At 39.7% G+C, this 23,006-nt stretch overlaps 1 protein-coding gene across 3 annotated transcripts in view; it reads left to right on the plus strand.

The window, feature by feature from the left end:
• The window catches only part of LOC127439940 (EGF-like repeat and discoidin I-like domain-containing protein 3), a 303,076-nt gene that overhangs the window by 146,761 nt on the left and 133,309 nt on the right, over positions 1-23,006 (plus strand). For all 3 annotated transcript variants that reach the window (XM_051696244.1, XM_051696245.1, XM_051696246.1), the window contains one exon: positions 4,787-4,900. In XM_051696244.1, the coding sequence (XP_051552204.1) occupies positions 4,787-4,900 (114 nt within the window). The remainder of the gene's footprint in view (positions 1-4,786; positions 4,901-23,006) is intronic.

Here is a 23,006-nt window from a genome sequence, read left to right on the forward strand (position 1 = left end):
AAAAAGCCCATAAACAAAAGGCAGATACTATTTACACCCTGGTGCAAATAATGGTATATGCTATTTATACCCCAGGGCAGATATTATTTTATTTTAACCCCAACCCTGGTGCAAATAATGGTAGATACTAATTGCACCCTGGTGCAAATAGTTTCAGATATAATTGCACCCATATTTAAATACTACCAAACAGTGTTGGCATCACTACAGTGTGTTTATTGTGTTTATTTAGAGTCCCACAGACACACTACATTAAACCCTACCCCTAAATCTAACCCTAACCTTACCTTAGAAAAAATAACCATGGTTTTACTACAGTAATCATGGTTTCACCATGGTATTTTTTGTAAATTTACAGTAACCACAAAATTAACCATGTTTCTATTTTACCACCATATCACTGTAGCAACACAATGGTTAATTGCATTAAAACTATGCTTTCTGACCAAAAAAAAGAAGAAAAAAAAAGACAATATTAGTTACTACAATATTAGTAATACAATTTACACACAAGCCACGGGAACGAGTGCAATCGACAGACCCCGCATCTGGATCAAACTCTTTTCTGCACTCCCCGACATTCTCCAAGTTTTTGTAGCAGTATTAAAGGAAATATTAAAAGTGGAATCAGAAAATCAGATTGGAAAAAGAGTGGGACAAAACACGGATTAGAACTGTGGTCGCTAGGACAACACTACGCATTCACTCACCGTCTTTACACTCCACACTCCTGCGGCGACATCTATTGTCTAGTTTGTCATATATTTCTGTGGTTCCACCAGACTATTGGGGTGCAAATAGCTGTACTGTGTGGCAGATGCCATTTACACCATGATGCAAACAGACACTCCGTAAACGGCATGTGTGAGAAAAGTCTTTTTTTTTCTTTTTTTTTTTTTTAAATAAAGAAATAATATAGTTAAAATTTTTTAGTTTTGCTACATTCTAAAATATTTCATTGCAAATTGCTTTTTGTAAGTGCAATATCTAAATAATAAATAATAATATAAATGTATAATAAATAAATAAACAAACTGGAAAAGCCATGTAAATACATTTGTCAAAAGCTGTGGGGACCCTGTGGTGTAATCGAGAGCTGAGGGCTTTCCTAGACCACACAGCTAGATTACTGTGAATGCTCTTTCACAGAAAGCAACTGCCTATTTCCTGTTCATCTAACCACAGAAGAATAAAGACAGAGGTGTGCTTTTCATCAGCTAAATTGTGGTGAAGCCTAAGGATGAATATCAGTGTTTCACGGTGTATGTGTGTGTGTGTGTGTGTGTGTGTGTGTGTGTGTGTGCGCGCGTGTGCATGTGTGTAAGTTACATGATCAAGTGATGACTCCATCATGTCTGTGTCTGTTCTTTCCCTCAGTATGGCTTGAAAAGGATCCCTGTCTATCTCTGCCTATATGGATCTGAGTCCCTCTTTAGTAGCAGGTTGCAGCTCACTGTCATCAAACATTCACTATGAGAGGCTCATTATGTGGGCTTATAGAGAGGTCTAGGAGCTCACCATGTGCCTGTGGAAACATGTGTAATTGAAGGGAACATTGTATTCCCAATAAAGCATTCCTTTGATATTCGGCAGGGGAGTTGTCTGTGTTTTTATATTTATTGACATAGATTTTCTTGGCAGGTGCTTTCTATAGATATGAGCCATAGAAATCACTTCAACAAAATACAAATTGCCTATTGTAATTAATGGTAATGATAGCAGTAAGATAATTGACTATCAGTCAACATTGAGGATCCAACCCTCAGAATGTTCCTGGAGTACTGTTCCTATTTTAAAGAGGCACTCAGTAATTTTTTTGTCCTCATTAAAAAGTTTTACCTGGAAATGAGTAGTACTTTTGAAATATATGTTTAAAATGTCAAAAAAATAAATAAATAAAATGGTAAAATGGTAAAATTTTACATGGAGCTTGCAGCCTCATGGGGAGTTCACCATGTTGAGATCACTGAGACTAGCCTAATACTACTCACTTTTTCTTAGTAATCCTCCTATTATTGGACACTTTCAACCATGAAATTAATTAAGCATGGTCGTGAATAGTAACCTCAAATGCCATTGCCATTATTACTATGCCATTATTAGTAACATAAACGTCACTAGATGTTATTTCAAATCTAACATGACTGCCATATTGACCAGCACAACATAAAAATAAAATAATAATAATAATACAAATAAATAAATAAATAAATAAAATAAATACTGAGTGCACCTTTACTGTGTTTAATATTAGTATAAAATAATCTGCTAAGTGACAAATAAGTGAATAGCTGAAAAGATATTCTTTTCAGTTATAGATATGCTTTGTTTTATCTCAGAACAAATCCCACAGTTTGAATTTACCTTCCATTCAGAAAGTATTCGGACCCATTTTTTTTTCACATTTTGTTATGTTGCAGCCTTATGCTAAAATGCTTTAAATTAATTGTATTTAATTTTTTTCACATCAATTTACACTCCATACCCCATAATGACAAAGCAAAAAAATGATTTTTAGTAACTTTGCAAATTTATAAAAATAAATAAATAAAAAAATCCTGAAATATCATATTGACATAAGTATTCAGACCCTTTGCTATGACACTTATAATTTAGCTCAGGTGCATCCCATTTCTCTGGATCATCTTTGAGATGTTTCTGCACTTTGATTGGAGTCCACCTGTGGCAAATGCAATTGATTCACACCTGTTTCTATAAGGTCTCACTGCTGAAAATGCATTTCAGAGGAAAAACCAAGCCATGAGGTCAAAGGAACTGCCTGCAGAGCTCAGAGTCATGACTGTGTTGAGCCACAGATCTGGGGAAAGCTACAAAAATGTTTTGGCTGCATTGAAGGTTCCCAACAGCACAGTGGCCTCCATAATTCTTAAATGGAAGAAGTTAAAACAACCAGGATTCTTCCTGGAGCTGGCCACCCGGCCAAACAAGCAATCAGGGGAGAAGGGCCTTGGTAAGAGAGGTGACCAAGAGAGAGGAGATCATGTGTGGAGACTGGATAAACTTGCAGAAGGACAACCATCACTGCAACACTCCACAGATCTTTGCTTTATGGCAGAGTGGCCAGACGGAAGCCTCTCCTCAGTGCAAGACACATGCAAGCCCACTTGGAATTTGCAAAAAACACTCTCAAACTGTGAGAAACAGGATTCTCTGGTCTAATGAAATGAAGATTGAACTGTTTGGCCTCAATTCCAAGCATTATGTCTGGAGGAAACCAGGCACCGTTCATCACCTGCGCAATACCATCCCAACGGTGAAGCATGTTTGTGGTAGCATCATGCTGTGTGGGTGTTTTTCATTGGCAGGGACTGGTCAGGGTTGAAGGAAAGCTGAACACAGAAAAATACAGAGATATCCTTAATGAAAACCTGGTCCAGAGCACTCATGACCTCATAATGGGCAGAAGGTTCACTTTCCAACAGGACAATGACCCTAAGCACACAGCCAAGACAACGCAAGAGTGGCTTAGGGACAACTCTGTGAATGTCCTTGAGTGGCCCAGCCAGAGCCCGGACTTGAACCCAATTGAACATCTCTGGAGAGACCTGAAAATGGCTGTGCACCTACGATCCCCATCCAACCTGACAGAGCTTGAAAGGATCAACAGAGAAGAATGGCAGAAAATCCCCAAATCCAGGTGTGCAAAGCTTGTCGCATCATACCCAAAAAGACTTGAGGCAGTTATCGCTGCCAAAGGTGCTTCAACTAAGTACTGAGTTAAGGGTCTGAATACTTATATCAATGTGATATTTCAGTTTTTTATTTTTTAATACATTTGCAGAGTTATCAAAAATCTGTTTTTTGCTGTCATTATGTGGTATGGAGTGTAGATTGATGTGGAAAAAAAAGCATTTTAGTATAAGGCTGCAACATATCAAAATGTGGAAAAAAAATAAAATTAAAAAAATCAAAAATCTGAATGCACTATAGTTTCCATTTCTTGTTAATAAATTTTTGTCTGTTTCAAATGCAGCACCATGTCTTTTGTGTTCATACATGTTTAATTCATCAATGACTTTCTAGTGGTAGGCTGGTATTGTTTTATTATCAAAAGTAACCATTATTTTATTTTTATTTATTTTTTTTTTTTTTTTTTTTGTCATAAATGCTAGCTGGAATGAGGACCCAATCACAGGAATAGAATGAACACAAAAACATTATTGAAACAAAGATGAACATAAAACTCTCATGGAGGAGAGAAAACAGACTAATGTAAACAAGAGTAATGATAACTGCAATGACCAACCAAAAACAGGAACTGAATGTATACAGAAACCAACAGAACAAAACCAACAGTACAGAATGCTTTGACAAACACAAGAGGGAAGAAGGCACAATATATAGAGGGAGACATGTGAGGGACAGGTGCAGACAATCAACATTGAAAGGACTAAACGAGGAGGTGTAGCAAGGGGAAACATTGGAAAGGGTCAGAAGAGTGCATGGCAGAGAAAAACAAAAACAGAGCCATGCGCATAAACACAAAACAGACACAAACACACTGACAGATAACAGAAAGGAAAGGGCTGTCAGACTGATGTCGTGACATTTTTCATCATCTCTTTAATTTGATTACATTGCTGGAATGTTAATGTAAGCTGTGAGGAGAGTAGCAGTACAAACAAGTAAGTATCAAATAAGTAGTACAAACTCAGTAACTGGCCACCACCAGTGCATTTGAATGAGAAGCGTTCCAGTAATTGCTTTTAAGCCTGATTTAAAGTAATCACTTTCCGTTTTCTTTTTTTTTTCCTTTTTTTCACAGACATTAATGATTGTGAAAGAAACCCATGCAAAAACGGAGGGAGCTGCACAGATTTGGTTGCAAACTATTCCTGTGAATGCCCAGGAGAATATATGGGAAGAAACTGTCAGTACAGTAAGTACATGTTCCTGTTTTTATGGATTCTTCCTTCCCTGCCCCATTTCTTCCTTCTCAGTCCATCCTGCTGGCTTGATATTAAGTGAATTTTATGACAGTTGGGAGCATCTTTTTTTGGAGAAGAATGCCAGAGCACAGAATGCCATGCAACCAGCAAACACATCCTCAAAAATTTGGCTCACACACCAATCACACTACTCACACTCGAATTATACTGTATGTCATTTATCCTTTGTTTGACATGCCTCAATACTCTAGTCAAAGCTGATGTACTAGGCTGTTTGACTGTGGACTGATATTATAACATAAGCCACAGGGGTGAAACACTTTGATTTAGGTATGATCAAATGTATTATAAAATTGTATTTTATCACCTTTCATCACCAGTTTATGGAAATGTATATTGTGTCTCCTTATTTTTTGAATAAATGGGAAATAGGCAGTGAGACAGAAATGATGAAACAGACAGATGGAGCGTGACTGGGAAAAAGTGAGAGAGATGGCGAGAGACAGAACATGTCATTTGTTCACACTAGATGTGTATTATCATCATGAATCAAAAAGGATAGTAGTTTTCAGTCGGTTATTTGAGATATCTCTAGACATTTATTAAATAGAGACAAAAACTCTATCACCCTCGTTTTTCTCAATATGTGCGTTAATGTACAACGCTCATGTCAAAACAGCATAGTAAACAAACAGATATTTAGAAAGTAGGTCTTCATGTCATATTTATAATATAGAATCAATAACATGAAGATGCATGAATTGTTTTTCCATCAACATGGCAGCCAATATGAATAATGAAGAATAACCACTGTCTTACCTAAAGCAGTAAAGTCCAACACTTGAACCTGCATCATATATGTCATCATATGCTGTGCCCATCGACAATGTCAGAGTCAACTTAAGATGTTTTTCAAAAGTCAGGATAAAATTCAGTGGGGAATGCAAGCCTAACATGTTCAAGGAATAAGTCTGATGAATAAATGAATATTTTTCACTTAAGTCATCTCAGTGCACGCTTGTTTTGAGTTGATCTATGGTGCGTACAGACGCCACAACTTCAAAGGCGCATGCTGATACAACTTGAATGGAATCATTTTTAATGCTACCAAAATGTCATAAAAATGGTTTGTTTCATGAATCAAACTACTTGTTTGTTATAGAACAAAAATTCTGAATATTTTTAGAAACTAAGATATTTTCTTTTTTCTCTGCATACACAACTGATGTAGATCGTTGCTCAGAGCCACTGATCCAGAGTCTTTTCTCATCCCATTCTCCCAGTTACAGGGAGCTGTAACACGGAGCAGTTCGGCTGCATAAGTCAGTGAACTGAGTGAGTATTTCACCCTGTGTATCATGTCGTGGCCAGTGGAAGACTAGTCTTATAATCCCTCTGCCTAAACGTGTTTACTGATTTTTGTTTAATGCAGTGTGTATTAACACATGAATCAACCACGTTTCACTCAACCAAATGTTGACCTCATATTACGCTAAAACACGAAATGCACGTGCGTGTTAGCGAGTTGATTGACAGGCAGTGTTTGTATCTAAAAGGTGATTGGCTCTATTACCTGTAAGGTGGAACTTCCTTTCTACATCCATTGACTGTTGGGTGTTAGAGCTTCTTGGTTGGGCGTTCCAATTTCTCCCATTCATTTAAATAGAAGTGACTCGTCTCTTTCTGCTAAATAGTCTCTGGCCTCACACTCTATAGAACTACAATGCCCATCATGCACTACGTCTCCTCCCTGAATTTTGCACACTTTTACTTCTGATTTCTTGCAATACAGGGACAGTAGATGTGTACAAAAAAAACACATTACTTTATTTAAAAAGAAACACTGATATTATGGTCTAAAATAAAATATTGTGCTACTTTAATCATTACTCGTAAAAGTAATCTGATTACATAATGAATATGTATATATGTATAGTGTATATTAGACTTTAAATTGTGTTGTTAATTTGATGTTATTGTAAATTGGTATATGTCTCATCACTGTCACGACTGCTATATTGATCGGAACTGCACCCAAGAATTTCACACACCATTGCACTTGTGTATATGGCTGTGTGACAATAAATGTGACTTGATTTGATTTGATTTGATAATGTGTGTTACTTTTATCGCATTACCCCCAACACTGTTGAAGAGTGTGCAGAACAGACTGTATTACTAAGGTCATAGGATGGAGCTATTCATCAGATCAACAATTCAACACAGCGAAAAGAATTCAACTTTTCTGTGAGTAAAGTGGGGAAAGGGAAAAGCACAGATACTTTAAAATATTATGATTTATACACATCAATTTAAAATATTGACTACTGTCCATCAACTACATTGGGGGAATCCTGGAGTTTGACATAAGATGGAAACCCCACTATTGCAGTGCAATTCTGCTGCAGGTCCCAATGTAAAGTGAAGAAAACAAACATAGCAACAGCTCTGGAATATCTGGAAATAAAGCAAAGCAATAGAGAATGAAATAGCAAAGTCTTTCTCGGATCCCATGTATGTCACACATGCTTTGCAGCGAAATTATGTTGCTGTGGAGAAAGCCGCTTACTGAACGAGTCTCCTATATATAGGCATAAAGAGAAAGCCACGAACACAGTGCATGTAAACAGGAATGCTACTTTCCAGCCTTAAGCAGCTTTCTCACAATAGACGGCCATCTGGTGTCCATGTAAATGTAGTTAATTTGCTTGGCATCCATGTTCAAACTGAAATTAAATAACTTTTTGCATACCAAGGCTGCAGGGGCGGACTGGCCATCGGGAGAACCGGGACTTTTCCCGGTGGGCCGGCCACGAAGTGGGCTGAAATGGGCCGCCGCATTATGGCACTGCAATATGCCGAAGGGGGCAGCGATATGCAGAAAAGATCACATATCCCCCACCCCCACCCCTTCTCCACAACTTTTGGGCCAGATAGCGACAAATAGCGAAGCTATTAGCTTAACTGCATTTCTGAGTAGCGAGGTGGTAGCTTCGCTAGTTTTTAAATCAAGTAGCTTTTCAGTAGCGATGCTATATTTTTGATTAGGTTGCGCATAGCTTTGACAAAAGCTACATCGCTACATCATACATCACACCGGTGTTTACCACAGCTAGTTTTGAATCAAAATGTCTGACACACAAATGAATCGCTCATGTGAGTCAGTTCTTTACAATGAATTGGTCACACTTTATAGCAAAGCTGTCTGAATCAGTTTGCGATTCAATCTGAATGACTCCCAAAGCTCACGCGTGTGTTGCTGAATCATTTGGTGCATGCTTTCACTTGCCAACATGCTTGCATAATATTTTAAAATACGGAAAATAAAGATAATGCTGGTTGCAGTGGATCTACCATCAATGGAAACCAAACCTGCAAATGTGTCCAATCGTTTGCCAGTAATGAAGAAGGTCTTTATTAAGTTCAACATGTGTACAGCTTAAATGGCACTGCAGGTAAAGATTTTACCACCAAAAGAGTACAGTGTTACAATTTTTGTTTTTTTTTTTTTTGTTTTTTTCTGGGTAGTAAGTGTTATTTCCTAATTGCTTATGCCTCAAATGTATAGAAAATGGCTGTTATTCCCCACAAACTTTGCTTTTGTGACCAGGACAGTGATATTTTGAAATTTACCTATTTCCAATGAGAAAACTGGCGAATTTGTGTCTTTTCGTTCACATAAAGTCAGAAAAAACAACATATGAATCCAAATTAACATGTATTTATACTAAAGTAATATTCAAAGCCGTGCTGCTCCATAATGGTAACAAGTGCCCGTCTCTTCCCCTGGCTCACTCGGTGCACCTCAAAGAGGATTACAACAGCATCAAGACCTTGCTGGACGCCTTGAAGTATGATGAGTACGGCTGGGAGGTCATAAGGTACTTCAAAATGGTGGCATTCCTGATAGGACTCCAAGGCGGTTTTACCAAGTTTCCCTGCTATCTTTGCCTTTGGGACAGCAGGGACACCAAGGCGCACTACTACAGGCGGGACTGGCCACAGCGGACCGAGTTCTCTGTGGGAGGAACAACGTCAAGTGGGAGCCACTGGTGACCCCCGGAAGGTGCTGATGCCACCACTGCACATCAAATTGGGCCTTATGAAACTATTTGTCAGAGCTCTAGATAAGGAGTTGGCAGCCTTCAAGTACCTTCAAGACTTCTTCCCTAAGCTGTCTGAGGCAAAGGTCAAAGCTGGTGTCTTCGTCGGACTACAGATAAAGAAGGATTTTGGATTCATATATTGTTTTTTTCTGACTTTATGTGAACGAAAAGACACAAATTTGCCCATTTAGTTTTAATAGGTAAATATTAATATATCACTGTCCTGGTCACAAAAGCAAAGTTTGTGGGGAATAATAGCCATTTTCTATACTTTTGAGGCATAAGCAATTAGGAAATAACACTTACTACCCAGGAACAAAAACTGTGTTAAATAGTGGTATCAAAACGCTTAGTAGCCCACACGAAAGCACATCAAAAAAATGGCATTACCATGTGTTTTGTACCATTACCTGGGAGCACCATGTTTATACAGTGGTATACGAATAAGTTAGTCATTTATTGAAGTACCATAGTAGTGCCTTGGTATTCTTTGAATTACCTTGAAGCATCATGTACATTTAATTGTATATGAATGTGGTAATCATATATACAATTACCATGGTAGTAACATGGTATTCTTTGAAGTACTTTGAAGCACCATGTAAATACAGACTAGTACATACATGTGGTAATTGTATCATAAAGTACCATGGTGATACCATCTGATACCATCAGAAATCACATTGTTATTGCTCAGATGTGCTCAAACACACAAGGATTTGGCCTCTGATCAGAAGCTTCAGAAATACAACTGCTAGACACAGAATTACAGTATATGTAATTCATGAGATTTATACAGGAACGTGCAAAGGAAATTATGTTCAAATGTGTATGGGTTTGTAGAGGTAGTAGTATAAATATGAAAAATAAAATGTAAAAATAGTGATTTTTCATTTTGAACAAGTGTTTGTACAGGTAGCATGCATACAGTTAACATGAATTTACATGTTTTTTACATGCATATTATTTGCACCATACTGCATGCCTGTTACTGTACTGTATTGCACTATAATGTATTATGCTGTACCATGGCTTTGATAAACATCATGTGAATAAGTATTTTAGATGCATTGTCTATGACAGTATGCTCTGTGCATCTCTTTGAAAAAAATATGAAGTAGCTTAAATGTAGCAAGCTACTTTTTGTGTGTAGCTTGTAGTGGAACTTGCTACTTTCTCTGAAGTGTAGCTTTTAGCTTAAATATTTCTGTAGTGTTGTTGGTAACTTAGCTTGCTAAATTTTGAGTAGCTTGCCTAACACTGAATAAAATGTATGCCTTTTTTTAAAGCTGTTGTATGTAATTTCTGCGCCACTTGCGCCATCAAATGGAATTGCAAAAATAAACTTTTACATTTTTAAAACAGCTTTCTGAATATGTCGCCTGTCTGCCATTGGTCAAACACGACTATCTGTTGGAAGACAACAATGGAAGAGAAGAGAAACATGTTTGAAAATTCTGTTTGGTGTTGCTAGTGGCGCAGACATTGCACACATCAGCTTTAAGGGACCAAACACTTTCTGGGGTTGCTGAATATTGGCAGATATTACAAATCACAAGTATGTTGTGCCACAGAGGGAAATTCTCACAACTGAATCAGTTCTAGATGACATTCTTTGTTGCCTTTGCTCACCCAGTCAGAATGCATGTTAATGCAAAATAAAATTTCTTGTGCATAGAGCAGTGAATGGGTAGAATTTCAGTTAAATGCTTAGTTGTTTTTAATGACAAGATTTTTCTTTATTTAAAAAGGTAAACAAAAGGGCTCCCAGCATATCAATATCATACAATATAACTTACAACAAGTATTTTCAGTTTACTTGACAAGTCATCTTGATGAGCTGTCACAATGAAACTCAAAAAGCAAGTGCTATATTTAAAACCCTCTGTGTAACTACAGACAGCTGCCATTGGCTCAAGTGTGGAAGGCATTACTTGAAGTATGCACATGTTTTATAGCAGCATTTTTCCCACAGAGAGAAATGTCACCACAATTTGCTTTGACATTTACTTGTGCACTAGCTCATGATCTGTAAAAAACAACTGGTGTGAACATATTCTCAGGATGTTTGCATGCTTGCAGTTGCCCCCAAGTGAAAGATGGGGCTGTGTAAATTTTCTGTAAAAAAAAATTCTTTAACGTCTGCGTTTTCTGAAAGAGAAGGCCATTTACCATTGTTGTGGCAACCAGTGGCCAGTGACTATACTTGTTGAAAGCTGGAACAGAATTTTGGTTTGTCCATTCTATACACAAATCAATGAACCTGTCAGAACAATGTATTAAAAATTAGTTTTCAAAAATGGCATGTGGCATGAGGTTTGGTGATTTTTCCTACATGTGCTATCTACACACACACACACACACACACACATACACATAATTTGGGCTGGATTGTGGTGATGTGACAAAAGTATTCCCACTCATCGTGTTCAGGGTCAAATCTGACCCCACAAATGAAATGAATGGATGAGGCCATAAAGGGGCAGTGGTGGCTCAGCAGTTAAGGCTCTAGGTCACTGATCAGAAGGTTGGGGGTTCAAGCCCCAGCACTGCCAAGATGCCACTGTTGGGCCCTTGAGCAAGGCCTTGACCCTATCTGCTCCAGGGGAACCACATCATGGCTGACCCTGCACTCTGACCCCAGCTTAGCTGGGATATGTGAAAAAAAATTTCACTGTATGTGTGATAAATTAAAACCAAGCATTTTTGTGTGATTATTTGTCATATAAAATCAATAAATCAGCCACAATGCAGAACACACACACAGGAATGAAGGGGTGATACTATAACACATCCACAGTGCGGAACGCACATGCTCACACACACACCCACACAATCGCACAGGAATGAAAAGGTGAGACTATAAAAGAGGCATTTTTTTTATAGAATCTGTCAAAATCAGCCACAATGCAGAACACACACAGAATATATATATATATATATATATATATATATATATATATATATATATATACAGTGTATATGACAGGGTATATGACACACACACATGACAGGGTGAGACAATAATACTTAGCACACACCAAGCATTCACACACACACACACACACACACACACAGATCAAAGGCTGAGTTTGAGACAGTTGACCTTTTCCACTGTGAGAAAGATTACGCTTAGGGGTGGGAGCGGTTTCCAATTGCAAAATGTTTATTCTAAGTTTATGCTTGTACAATAAATTATCACTTTATCATTTTATATACAAATATACTTTTATCATTTTATTGACATTTTTTTTTTTTTATTAATTTACTTTGAGTTATTGAATTTAGGTGGTTTTAATAAATGATAGGTAACAGAGTGAGATTTTGAAGTCTTCTCTTTGTAACACCATGGTCAGCAATCATAATGTGGCATCACTGCAAAAACTGACACTTCAAAACACCTCAAACCACAAAAAATGCTGAACTTTGACAAAATGTTTTTATGTATTTTAATGTCTAAATATACTGTATATCTAAATGCATAACTTGTGATAGCATCTAAAAAATCAGTTTGCTGGTTGTAAATTCAGGTCATAAAAAAAAAAGAAAAAAAAAATCCAGCAGAAAATAAAGGAGACGGGAGAATATGGGTGTTTGTTTGTCTCAACTCCTTGCTTGGAATTTATGAAACATTTCCAAATAAATAACTTTTTTGTCCTTACAACTTTACATCAACAATATTCAACATTTTCACTGTCAAAATGGACTCATTTCACACATTCGCAGTACTATACTTTTTTTTTTTTGGCATTAAATAGGCTAAATTTGTACCTCAATAACATTTAAAACACATTGACAATACTTAATAACACATGACAAATGACAAATGACAGCATATTCAGCATCTGTAAACCTAGACGTGTCTTTAAAACATTCTGAAAAAAATATAAACTGGTGTCACCCTTAGAAGTGCAATACATCTTAGTTTGAATGTATTTTTCAGCATAGAACACATTCAGTATTCATCATCGTGAGCATTACATCACGTGACCAGAGGAGCGCCAAACTGAGAGCATCAGCTATACTCCATAAATGTATGAAAACTATTTGACCTTGCAAAAACTTAGTAAATGAACTGAATATCTCATTAATGTAAACAATAAACATTAGAACTCTTTTCCTGAGAACTCTGTCCTTCAGCACTAAACTTTACACTGGAGCGTGAATAACTCAGCATTTTCCTTCAAACTCTGTATATTACCACTTTAAAATATCAAATTCGCAGCATCAATTCACCCGTTTAAACATTCAGTCGACTGATACAAATACATTTTGCATGGTATTACAACACATAACTGTGAAACAGAAGAAAATAAAGGAGACCAGACAAAATGGGTGTCTGTTTGTCTCAACTCCTCGCTTTGAACGAGGAGTCATGCGCAGTAGGGCTACGTTACCCGCAGTCTCCCAAAATGCCTCACAGGACATGATCACGTCATAATAAAAGTCCCTCAGAATAAAAGTCTCTCACTCACGGAACATGAGTCTTTAGGGTTTGCACATTTCTCACCCTATTTTACAGGCATAAATTCACATGAATGGTTCACATCACCTTTAGCATTTCAGTTACCCAAATGAACATTAATAAACTCAATTACACAATTGTACACATACTTTGTGTGTGTCACATCCTCCCTGACAAAATGAAACAAGCTCCAGCTGTTAACATTTCTTTAAACTCTAAACCTCTTTCTTTTTTTTTTCTTACTTCACTCAATATATAGGCATTGTATGTTGGTAAGGCAATTGTATGGAGTGTAGTGTGTTGAAATCAAAGATTGAGGTATGTAGTAAGGTGAACCCCATAAAGAGGTAGTGTCTGTACTGTCACAGTGTTGAGTGTACTGTGTGGTTTTAATGTAGGCTGACCAAGTGTTTCGTACATGAACATCTGTCTTGGCCTCCTATCTCTGGTAGATCGCCTAATTTCCACTTGATTACTCAGATCTGGGTTTTAAGCAACTAGATTTGTCATCTCCTCAGGTATAACAAATCCACCATCTGCACTATCTTCATCATACGTAGTAGGTGGGATCTGATAAAGTATTGGTTCTCCTCCGACTGACACTCGAACGTGACTAATTTCTCTGCACTGGTGTTTGTCTCTGACCATGTTCTTTCCTTACAGATACTTGTGGCGTTGTCTCAGTGACCAGATCACTGCAGGCTGTTGCTGGTAAGTATTCCCTTTCCTCTGTTCTGTCCAACTTGCAGGTATTCTTAACCAGTTTCCTCCTGAGTTTTCCTGTGGTGTCACTGTTGTGTGTGAGTTCCACTGGCGGTCTTTCTCTTGTTTGTCTGTCTCTGTCGGGTTTGTCTTTGTTTTTCAGGTTCCCCTGGATGTGATGGTGTTATCGGTGTCTCTGCATGTAAGTCAGTTTCCAGCAGCAACAGGTTTCGATGCAATGTTCTGGTTTTTCTCAGATCTCCACTTTCTGGACTGACAACATAAACTGGATTGTCTGATACTTGTTCTCGGACCACATATATATTTTTCTCCCGGTAGGACCTCAGCTTTCCTGGACCCCTCGCTCGCTGAGGTTCTTGACAAGAAATCTGTCACTAGGTTTCAAAATTACACCTTTGGCTTTGAGATTGTAGTGTGCCTTGCCTCGTGCACTAGCTTATTTGCTGTTTTCATGAGCTCTACAATAAGCTTTGGTCATTCTTTTCGCCCATTGGTCAGCAAATCCATTGAGTGTCACCGGATCACTTTTCACGAAAAGACCAAATATCAGGTCAACAGGTAGGTGTGGATGATGTCCGTACAATAGATAGAAAGGGGAATATCTGGTGGACTCATGACGCGTACGATTGTAAGCATGTACAATTTGAGGGAGATGGTCCTTCCACCTTTCCGTCTCCTTGTCGGGGAGTGTTCATAACATCTGAAAGAGTGCTCTGTTGAACCTCTCGGCTGGATTGCTTTGAGGGTGATATGGCGACGTCCTCAAGTTTCTTACTTAAAACAGTTGCTGAAGTGTGCAGAAGAGCTAATTTTCAAACTCCCTGCCCTGGTCATGGTGTAATTTTCCAGGGTATCTGAAACGAGGGATGTAATCATTAAAAAGACATTCAGCTGCAGTCCGCACAGACTTATTCTTTGTTGGGTAAGCTTGAGCGAACCTGGTGAAGTGATCCACAACTACTAATATATATATACTCATAACCTTCACGGCTCAGCTCCAGATGCAAGTAGTCAATAAAGACCAATTCAAGAGGTATGAAGTTATGCTCCCATTTGGTGCTCTGACATTGGTGATTGGCTTTTTCTGTTTGATGCATGGACACTTTATTGTGATATACTCCCTCTTCATGAAAGGCCAGTAGAATCTTTCTCTCACCAGGTGCAGCACTCGTTCAGTTCCAGCATGTCCCATCTGATCTTGCAGGTATTCTAAAGCCAGTTGTTTGCACATAGTAGGGAGAACAAGCTGTCTCCTCTCCATGGTTCATCGATAGAGGAGTTCATTTTCCAGATGTAATCTGCTCCACTCGTACAAGAGTTTTCTGGTTGCACCAGCTGCTCCCTTCTTTGTGTCATTGCCTGGTACCATGTTACGTTCTTTCAGCTTGATCACTTTGGAAATGACTGGATCTTCCCTCTGAGCTGTTATAAGTTCATTTTGACTGATTGTTGGCAGCAATGAGGCATTTGTTCTTCACTTTGAGAAGACATGGCGAGAGCAGCAATCCAAGCCACATCCTTCCTCTGAACAGTGTGACTTCCTTCCCAGGCTGCTTGTACCACCTCTTGAGTCAATTTTTCAGTGCTCTCTGTCATATACTCTTCCATGTCAAGTGGTGTATAAGAGAGCGTGTCGGCATCAATGTACGCTTTGCCTGGTGGGTACTTAATTTCAAACCAGAAGTCAGACAACTCCCCCACCCACTTTGCCATGCTCATGACATAAGTCAGCGGATTGTTGTCAGTATAGATGGTGAAGTGTGGAGCGTAGAATACACTACCAGTCAAAAGTTTTGAAACACTCATTCTTTATTATAATTTTTTTCTTCACATTTTAGAATAATAGTAAAATCACCAAAACTATGGAATAACATAAATGGAACTATGGGAATTATGTTGTGACTAAACAAATTCCAAAATTAATCAAAACTGTGTTATATTTTAGCATTTTCAAAGTAGTCACCCTTTGCCTAGAATTTGCAGACATGTACTCTTGACATTTTCTCAACCAACTTCTTGAGGTATCACCCTGGGATGCTTTTTAAACAGTTTTGAAGGAGTTCCCATCTATGTTGGGCACTTATTGGCTGCTTTTCTTTATTATTTGGTCCAAGTCATCAATTTCAAAAACTTTTTTTTTTTTATCAAATTTTAATTTTATAATGAAATAAGTTAATATGGTGGCACAATTATATTTTTGTCTACAAAACTAATTTCAAACATTTAAGCATACGCCTTCAGAACAAAAGATTTTTAAGATCATGAGAAACATTTCAGTCGTGTTTCAAAATTTTTGACCGGTAGTGTAAGTAGTCCCTAAATTTCTCTTACACTAACCATTTTAATGCAAGGAATTCAAGCTTTCCACTGTGTAACCTGTAGTTTCTTTCAGCTGGGGTCAGTGTTCTTGAACCATACCCGATGACCCTCAACTTTCCATTCTGGCACTGATAAAGGATCGCTCTGAGGCCTCTTTCAGATGTATCTGTGTGCAGTGTGAATGGCAGATTAAAATCTGGGTAGACCAATACCGGTGGATTCACCAGCATGTCAGCACGAATCTTCCAAGGGTTCTCTGGTGTTCATTTGTCCATTCAGCAGGAGTCCTGGAGGACATCTTGGGACCCTTGGTCTTTCTTTGACCCTTGTGGTTGAGAACTGTTCCTGACTGTTCCTGGAGCAGCTCTTAGATAGGCTTGGCTACACGTGAGAAATATTGGATGAAGGCATATTACATCGCCAACTGTCTGTAAAGTCTTACTTTTCAAAGAAAGCACTGCTTTGAGGTCTTTTTGTGTCCATCCATACTCCCTCAGACACTAGGCGACCCACATACCTGATTTTGTTTTGAAACAGTTCACATTTCTCAGGCCTAAATTTGACTCTGAGGCCTTAGTTTGACTTTGAACTTTCAGGACTTGTCGCACTCCTTCCACATGCTCTTCATATGACTTTGCATAACACAGGACATCATCGAGATACAGGATGCAACACTCGTCCCTGAGTGAATCCAGCATTTCTTCCATGCTTGTTGGAACACCACAATAGCATTGGAGAGCCCAAACCGAATCCTCACATATTTGTACAATCCCCAGGGGGTGATAAATGCAGTTATGTGCCTGTACCTCTCCGCTATAAAGCCCTGATGATAAGCCTTCCCTTGGTCAAGGATACTGGACCAGGAATACCCTCCATGGGTGTCAACCAGGTCTTGGATCCTTGGCAATGGATGCGTCAGGAATGGTCTTCTTATTTAGGAGGTGGTAATCAACACAGAGACATAATGTACCCTCCTCCTTCCTGACATAGGAGACCGGGGCAGAGTCGGGAAACTTAGTCTTGACTATCCACCCTTTTGCAAGGAGGTCCTGGATGTAATCTTTAACTTCCTTGAATAAAGGCTTTGGCACCAATGAGTATGCTTTTTGTATGGGTATATCATCCTGAAGGTTAATGTACATCTGGAGGCTTGGTATGCAACCAATATCATTACTGTCTCGGGCAAAAGCTCCTCACACAGCTTTTTCCTGACTATTGTTTGCTGTTCTTGAGTTAGATGACTGAGGTCAACAGGTGGATCCCACTGTGATGATATCTCCTCCTCCATGGAGATAGCTGCACTGTGGGCCCTTGGACTGGACTTGTTTCATCTGACACCTCTGTCTTCAGTATCTTTTCAGTTGGCTGGATGAAACCAATGACTGTGTGAAGAGGCAAGGTAATGTCACATATAGTATCATTACCAATAGGGACAGAGACATAATTACTTTTATGGCTTTGAATTTCCAGGAGGCCCTCACCCATGTCCAGCTGTTCCAAGCATCCATTTATCTCATCGGGTTCAAACAATGCTACTGCGCCGGACTGGTCAATGTGGGGTGGTATCTTACACTTTACCCACGTTACTTGGCCTGCTGGAATGACTACATCATGCCCAATTATTCTCAGCCGTCCATGCTGCCTACTGGGCTCTGAGGCTTGTACAAAGTTCACAAGGGTTTGTGCTTTCTCACTTGAAACAGCAATATCTCCAGAAAGCAGGGAGATTAATGTTGGCATAAGACACTCTGGTCACCCTTGAATCAGTTCCTCTACAACATTAAATCCTAGCAACGGTCTCTCAATTGGCAGACAACTCACTATGAAAGGGACATGGATAAAAAGGTTAGGATCATAATTTCCTGGCAAGTTTACAGTGATTATGGCCCAACCATCGAAAGGAATAAGGTCTCCGTTCACTGCATACACTTCTAATTTCTTTGTACTCCCAATTAAATCAGCAAGTGATCTTAGATCCACATCTGGTAAGTGCTGGTCTTTCCAAGCTCTATCAATCATGCTGATTGGGCACCTGTATTGAGTAGGGCGCTTACCGCTTGGCCATTTAAGTTGCATTGACTCAAAGCTTTTTTTTCTAACGAGTTTGATAATGGGCTCATTCTTGACCCTCTGTTGAGATACAGTGTGAGCCTCTGTTCGGTTGTGTTTTCTTTTGTTTCCAGATGCTTCAACGTTAGCGTGTGAGAATGTTCTTGTGGTCATACCTTTCTCACCATCAGGCTTAGCTTCTTGTGAATACTTAATTTGTTGTTGGGACAGTGGTGGACTGGTCACTGGTTGTCCAGCTACAGTAGCCACTTCCTGTTTCCCTGATGCCTGGGTTTTCGGAGGCATCCTATGGCCAGGTGTTCTTCTTCACCACAAAGGAAACAGTGCTTACAATCTTGCAGCCCCTTTTCAACACTTTGGACAGCCATAGGTTTTTCCTTTTCTCCTTTGAGCTGGCTTGTTTACAGAGCACTTACAGCTACTCTCAGGTTGCAGTGCATGTGCTCCTGGTGGTGTTGAAGCTCTCATTAAATCTACCATGCTAGCGAGTACATCAGTTCTAGCCATGAGTTGCTTGATGTGCTTTTCTGTTTGGAAATCAAGCTCTTTTTTCTGTTACTTGTTCCCCTTCTAGCTGAGCACAACTTGTCAGGCTTGGTTTGGAATGACTTAATGGACCCAGTCTTCTCAATCTTTCATTTTCATCACTTGTGATTTTCATCACATGTCGCAATATTGCCTCATCAGTGGCATTATTGTCTGTCAGCAAAGGTTTAAGTTCACTGCGAACATCTTTATGTATGTGTCCCAGACCCTGATAGATGGTTTGTAAAAACACATCTTGAATGGTTTGTTTGTTTATCAGCAGAGGATATTTTGCTCAATACAAGAACTGTTAGGGCGTTTTGTGTTCACTTTGCTTTGTACACATCAGCTCTTGAAACAACTCTGTGCTGTTTCTATCTCCAAGGTGTGAATAGAGAAACCCTCTGAGCTCTTTAACAGTCATATCATCTTTGTTCATCAACATATCTTTGAAGTTTCCAGGCTTTATTATTCTGAGAATACCCCTCACGATCTCTGCATCACTGAAATTCCTTTAATCCCATCCTCAATTTGTCTGCACACTCTGTTGTAGGTAATGTCTGAAGCGCAGTTGGCAATTTGATCCCAATGTACTTTGAATTCGCACTGTTGGAGGTGAGACAGGTCTCTTAAGGAGACTACTTTTTCAGATTTTGGCAGTTTGGCATGTTCAGTCTGGTCGTGAGACTGTGTTGAATCTTTTCTCTGTGTTACAGGTTGTGTCTGGGTTGGGTTTTGTGTGGACGTTGCTATATAATGGAGAAGTTTCTTACTCAGCTCTTCATAACTGGAAAGCATTCGTGTACTTCAGTATTTGGAATGACATTCCCTACACTAACATCCCCTGTATCGGTTAAAATGGAGGATGATGCATTTTGGACAGTGTCAGTAGTGTTGGTGCAATCAGTATCAGTGAATTGATGTGTTGTGGGTGTGGTTTGTTTGTTGTCAACATCATTTAGCATACAAACAGGTACAACAATAGTACAGGTCTGCTTGATGTTATCAACAGTCTTTTGTAAAGCTAGCAGCTCACTCATACCTCTGTCCTCTAGCTCCAGTAAGTGCTTACTGGATATGTAGGCATTAATGAACTCAAAGCAACCCTCTTGGTCCTCAGACTGATCCTTCCCCACTGCTGGGCTGATGATTTTGGCGACCTGGAAGAATTCATCATCAGTAGACATGGTGAGTAGGCTTTTTCTGATGTCCCACATCAGGCTCTTCCTTACACGGTCTGACATGGCTCCTTTCCTCGATCTCTCTCTACACCATTACCAGAATGTAGAATCAGGCTTTCCCTCTATCTTGCAGGCCCTGGATCACCACAGCAGCATCAGCTCTATGGTCACCAGTGTGACAGGCTACCGCATCACCTCCTCGCTGATCCCAAGGTTCAGAAACTTTTGGATTGGCTTTCCGCTAGCATGAAGAGCCAATCCCGGATGAGCCCCCACAAATGTGTTGCAGACCCCGCCCGAAAGACGCCAGGTCAACAGATGACAATGATCTGTGAAACAGAAGACAATAAAGGAGACCGGAGAAAATGGGTGTCTGTTTGTCTCATCACCTCGCTTGGAATGAGGAATTATGCACAGTAGCGCTACTTTACTGGCGATTTCACAAAATGCCTCACAGGACGTGATCATGTCATAATAAAAGTCCCTCAGAATAAAAGTCTATCACTCACGGAACATGAGTCTTTAGGGTTTGCACATTTCTCACCCTGTTTTACAGGCATAAATTCACATGAATGATTCACATCACCTTTAGCATTTCAATTACCCAAATGAACATAAATAAGCTCAATTACACAAATGTTCACGTACTTTGTGTGTGTCACAGCACACACGGCAGCAATTTGCCCCTAATACATGACACTCTTTTCATATTTTCTCCAAGAATGGAATTGAGAAATGTAGACCTTCACTGAAGTGAATGTAACATAACATTTTCTTATTTTATGTGAAAATTAATAGTGTAGTTTAGCTATTTAGTGGTAAATAAGGTTAAAAAAAAAATCACAAAATTACTCGAACACTAAGAGAATGCACCCGTAATGAACAGAGTACAAGGGTTATATATGATAGGTGAAGTAATGCATTATTATATATATTTGGCAAAATAGTTGTCTATGAAATGAATGAAAGTTTATTTTGGAATGCAGCACAGTAAAAATAAATAAATACATTTCTTGAGAGAACATCCATCATTTCTTGTCTTATTTTTTCCATCAATTCATGGTCTTGCAGCCAATATATATACAACTTTGCAGGGTTGTGGAATTGGTATTTGTCTGCTTTATATATATATATATATATATATATATATATATATATATATATATATATATATATATATATATATATTATTATTATTATTATTATTATTTTATTTTGTTTAATTAAATTCTTCTTGGGATTCTAAAATGTATTCTCCATCGAAACACCAGTCAGTATAGAATGACAGTGAATGAACAGAATTAACCTAATTTTGAAATGGCTATCAGGAGTGTGCTATTGATAAGTATTACAAACTTTATCATGAAGTCTTATTTACATGATGCTGCTGTAATCTAATGTAGTCTTGTAGAATTATTTCATGTAGTGACAGCCAACACAATAAGCTCTGCTCATTTCAGACATCATCATTCAGGGCCAAGTTAGCACACGTACTGGGCCGGCAACGTGTTTCTCCGCAAACTCACCTGCCACAGGGCTAAGGAAGAAGAACATCCAGGGTCCACGACTTCGTGAACATGACTGGGGGTAAAAAGTGCACGTCTTCGCCTCCGGGAGGGGAAAGGCGCTATACGCAAGCGGTACACCCGACCAGCTGTCCCGCAACTTACCTGCTCGTACCTGACAACACACGGGATGAGACTGGCTCAACCCGGAGATTGTAGAACTTCACGAAGGTATTGGGTATCGCCCAGCCCGCTGCTCTGCAGATGTCTGCTAAAGAGGCACCATTGGTCAGAGCCCAGGAGGCCTCCACACTCCTACTAGAGTGTGCTCGTAGCCCTAAGGGGGGTGGCACGTCCTGGGCGTGATATGCCAAAGCGATGGCATCAGTGACCCAGTGGGCGATCTTCTGTTTGGATACAGCCCTCCCTTTCCGCTGTCCTCCAAAGCAGACAAATTGCTGCTCAGAGCGTCTAAAGCTCTGCATGTGATCCAAATAGATGTGTAAAGTACGCACCGGACACAGCAATGACAAGGCTGGGTCTGCCTCCTCCTGGGGCAGCACTTGCAGGTTCACCACTTGATCCTGAAACGGGGTTGTGGGAACCTTGGGCACATAGCCCGGTTGGGGTCTCAGTACCACATAAGAGTATCCCAGACCGAACTCCAGGCACGTGTCGCCGACAGAGAACGCCTGCAGGTCCCCTACCCTCTTGATGGAAGTGAGTGCAGTCAGGAGGGCAGTCTTCAAGGAGAGTGCCTTTAGCTCAACTGACTCCAGGGGCTCAAATGGAGCTCCCTGTAGGCCCTGAAGGGCCACAGAGAGGTCCCACAAGTGGATGAGACGTGGTCTGGGAGGATTCAGCCTCCTCGCGCCTCTTAGGAACCTGATGACCAGGTCGTGCTTTCCAAGAAATTTACCATCAACTGCATCGTGGTGCGCTGCTATAGCGGCCACGTACACCAAGGTGGAGGGGGACAGCCACCCCTCCAGCCTCTCCTGCAGGAAGGAAAGCACCGACCCGACAGCACAACTCTGGGGGTCTTCGTGTCGGGAAGAACACCACTTAGTGAACAGATGCCACTTCAAGGGATACAGGCGTCTAGTAGAGGGAGCCCTAACCTGAGTGATCGTGTCTACCACCACAGGCGGTAGGTCATTTAGGTCTTCCGCGTCCATCCAAGGGCCAGATGTGGAGATTCC

The sequence above is a fragment of the Myxocyprinus asiaticus genome, chromosome 4 (genome assembly GCF_019703515.2).
Source record: "Myxocyprinus asiaticus isolate MX2 ecotype Aquarium Trade chromosome 4, UBuf_Myxa_2, whole genome shotgun sequence".
In the NCBI taxonomy this organism is placed as follows: Eukaryota; Metazoa; Chordata; class Actinopteri; order Cypriniformes; family Catostomidae; genus Myxocyprinus; species Myxocyprinus asiaticus.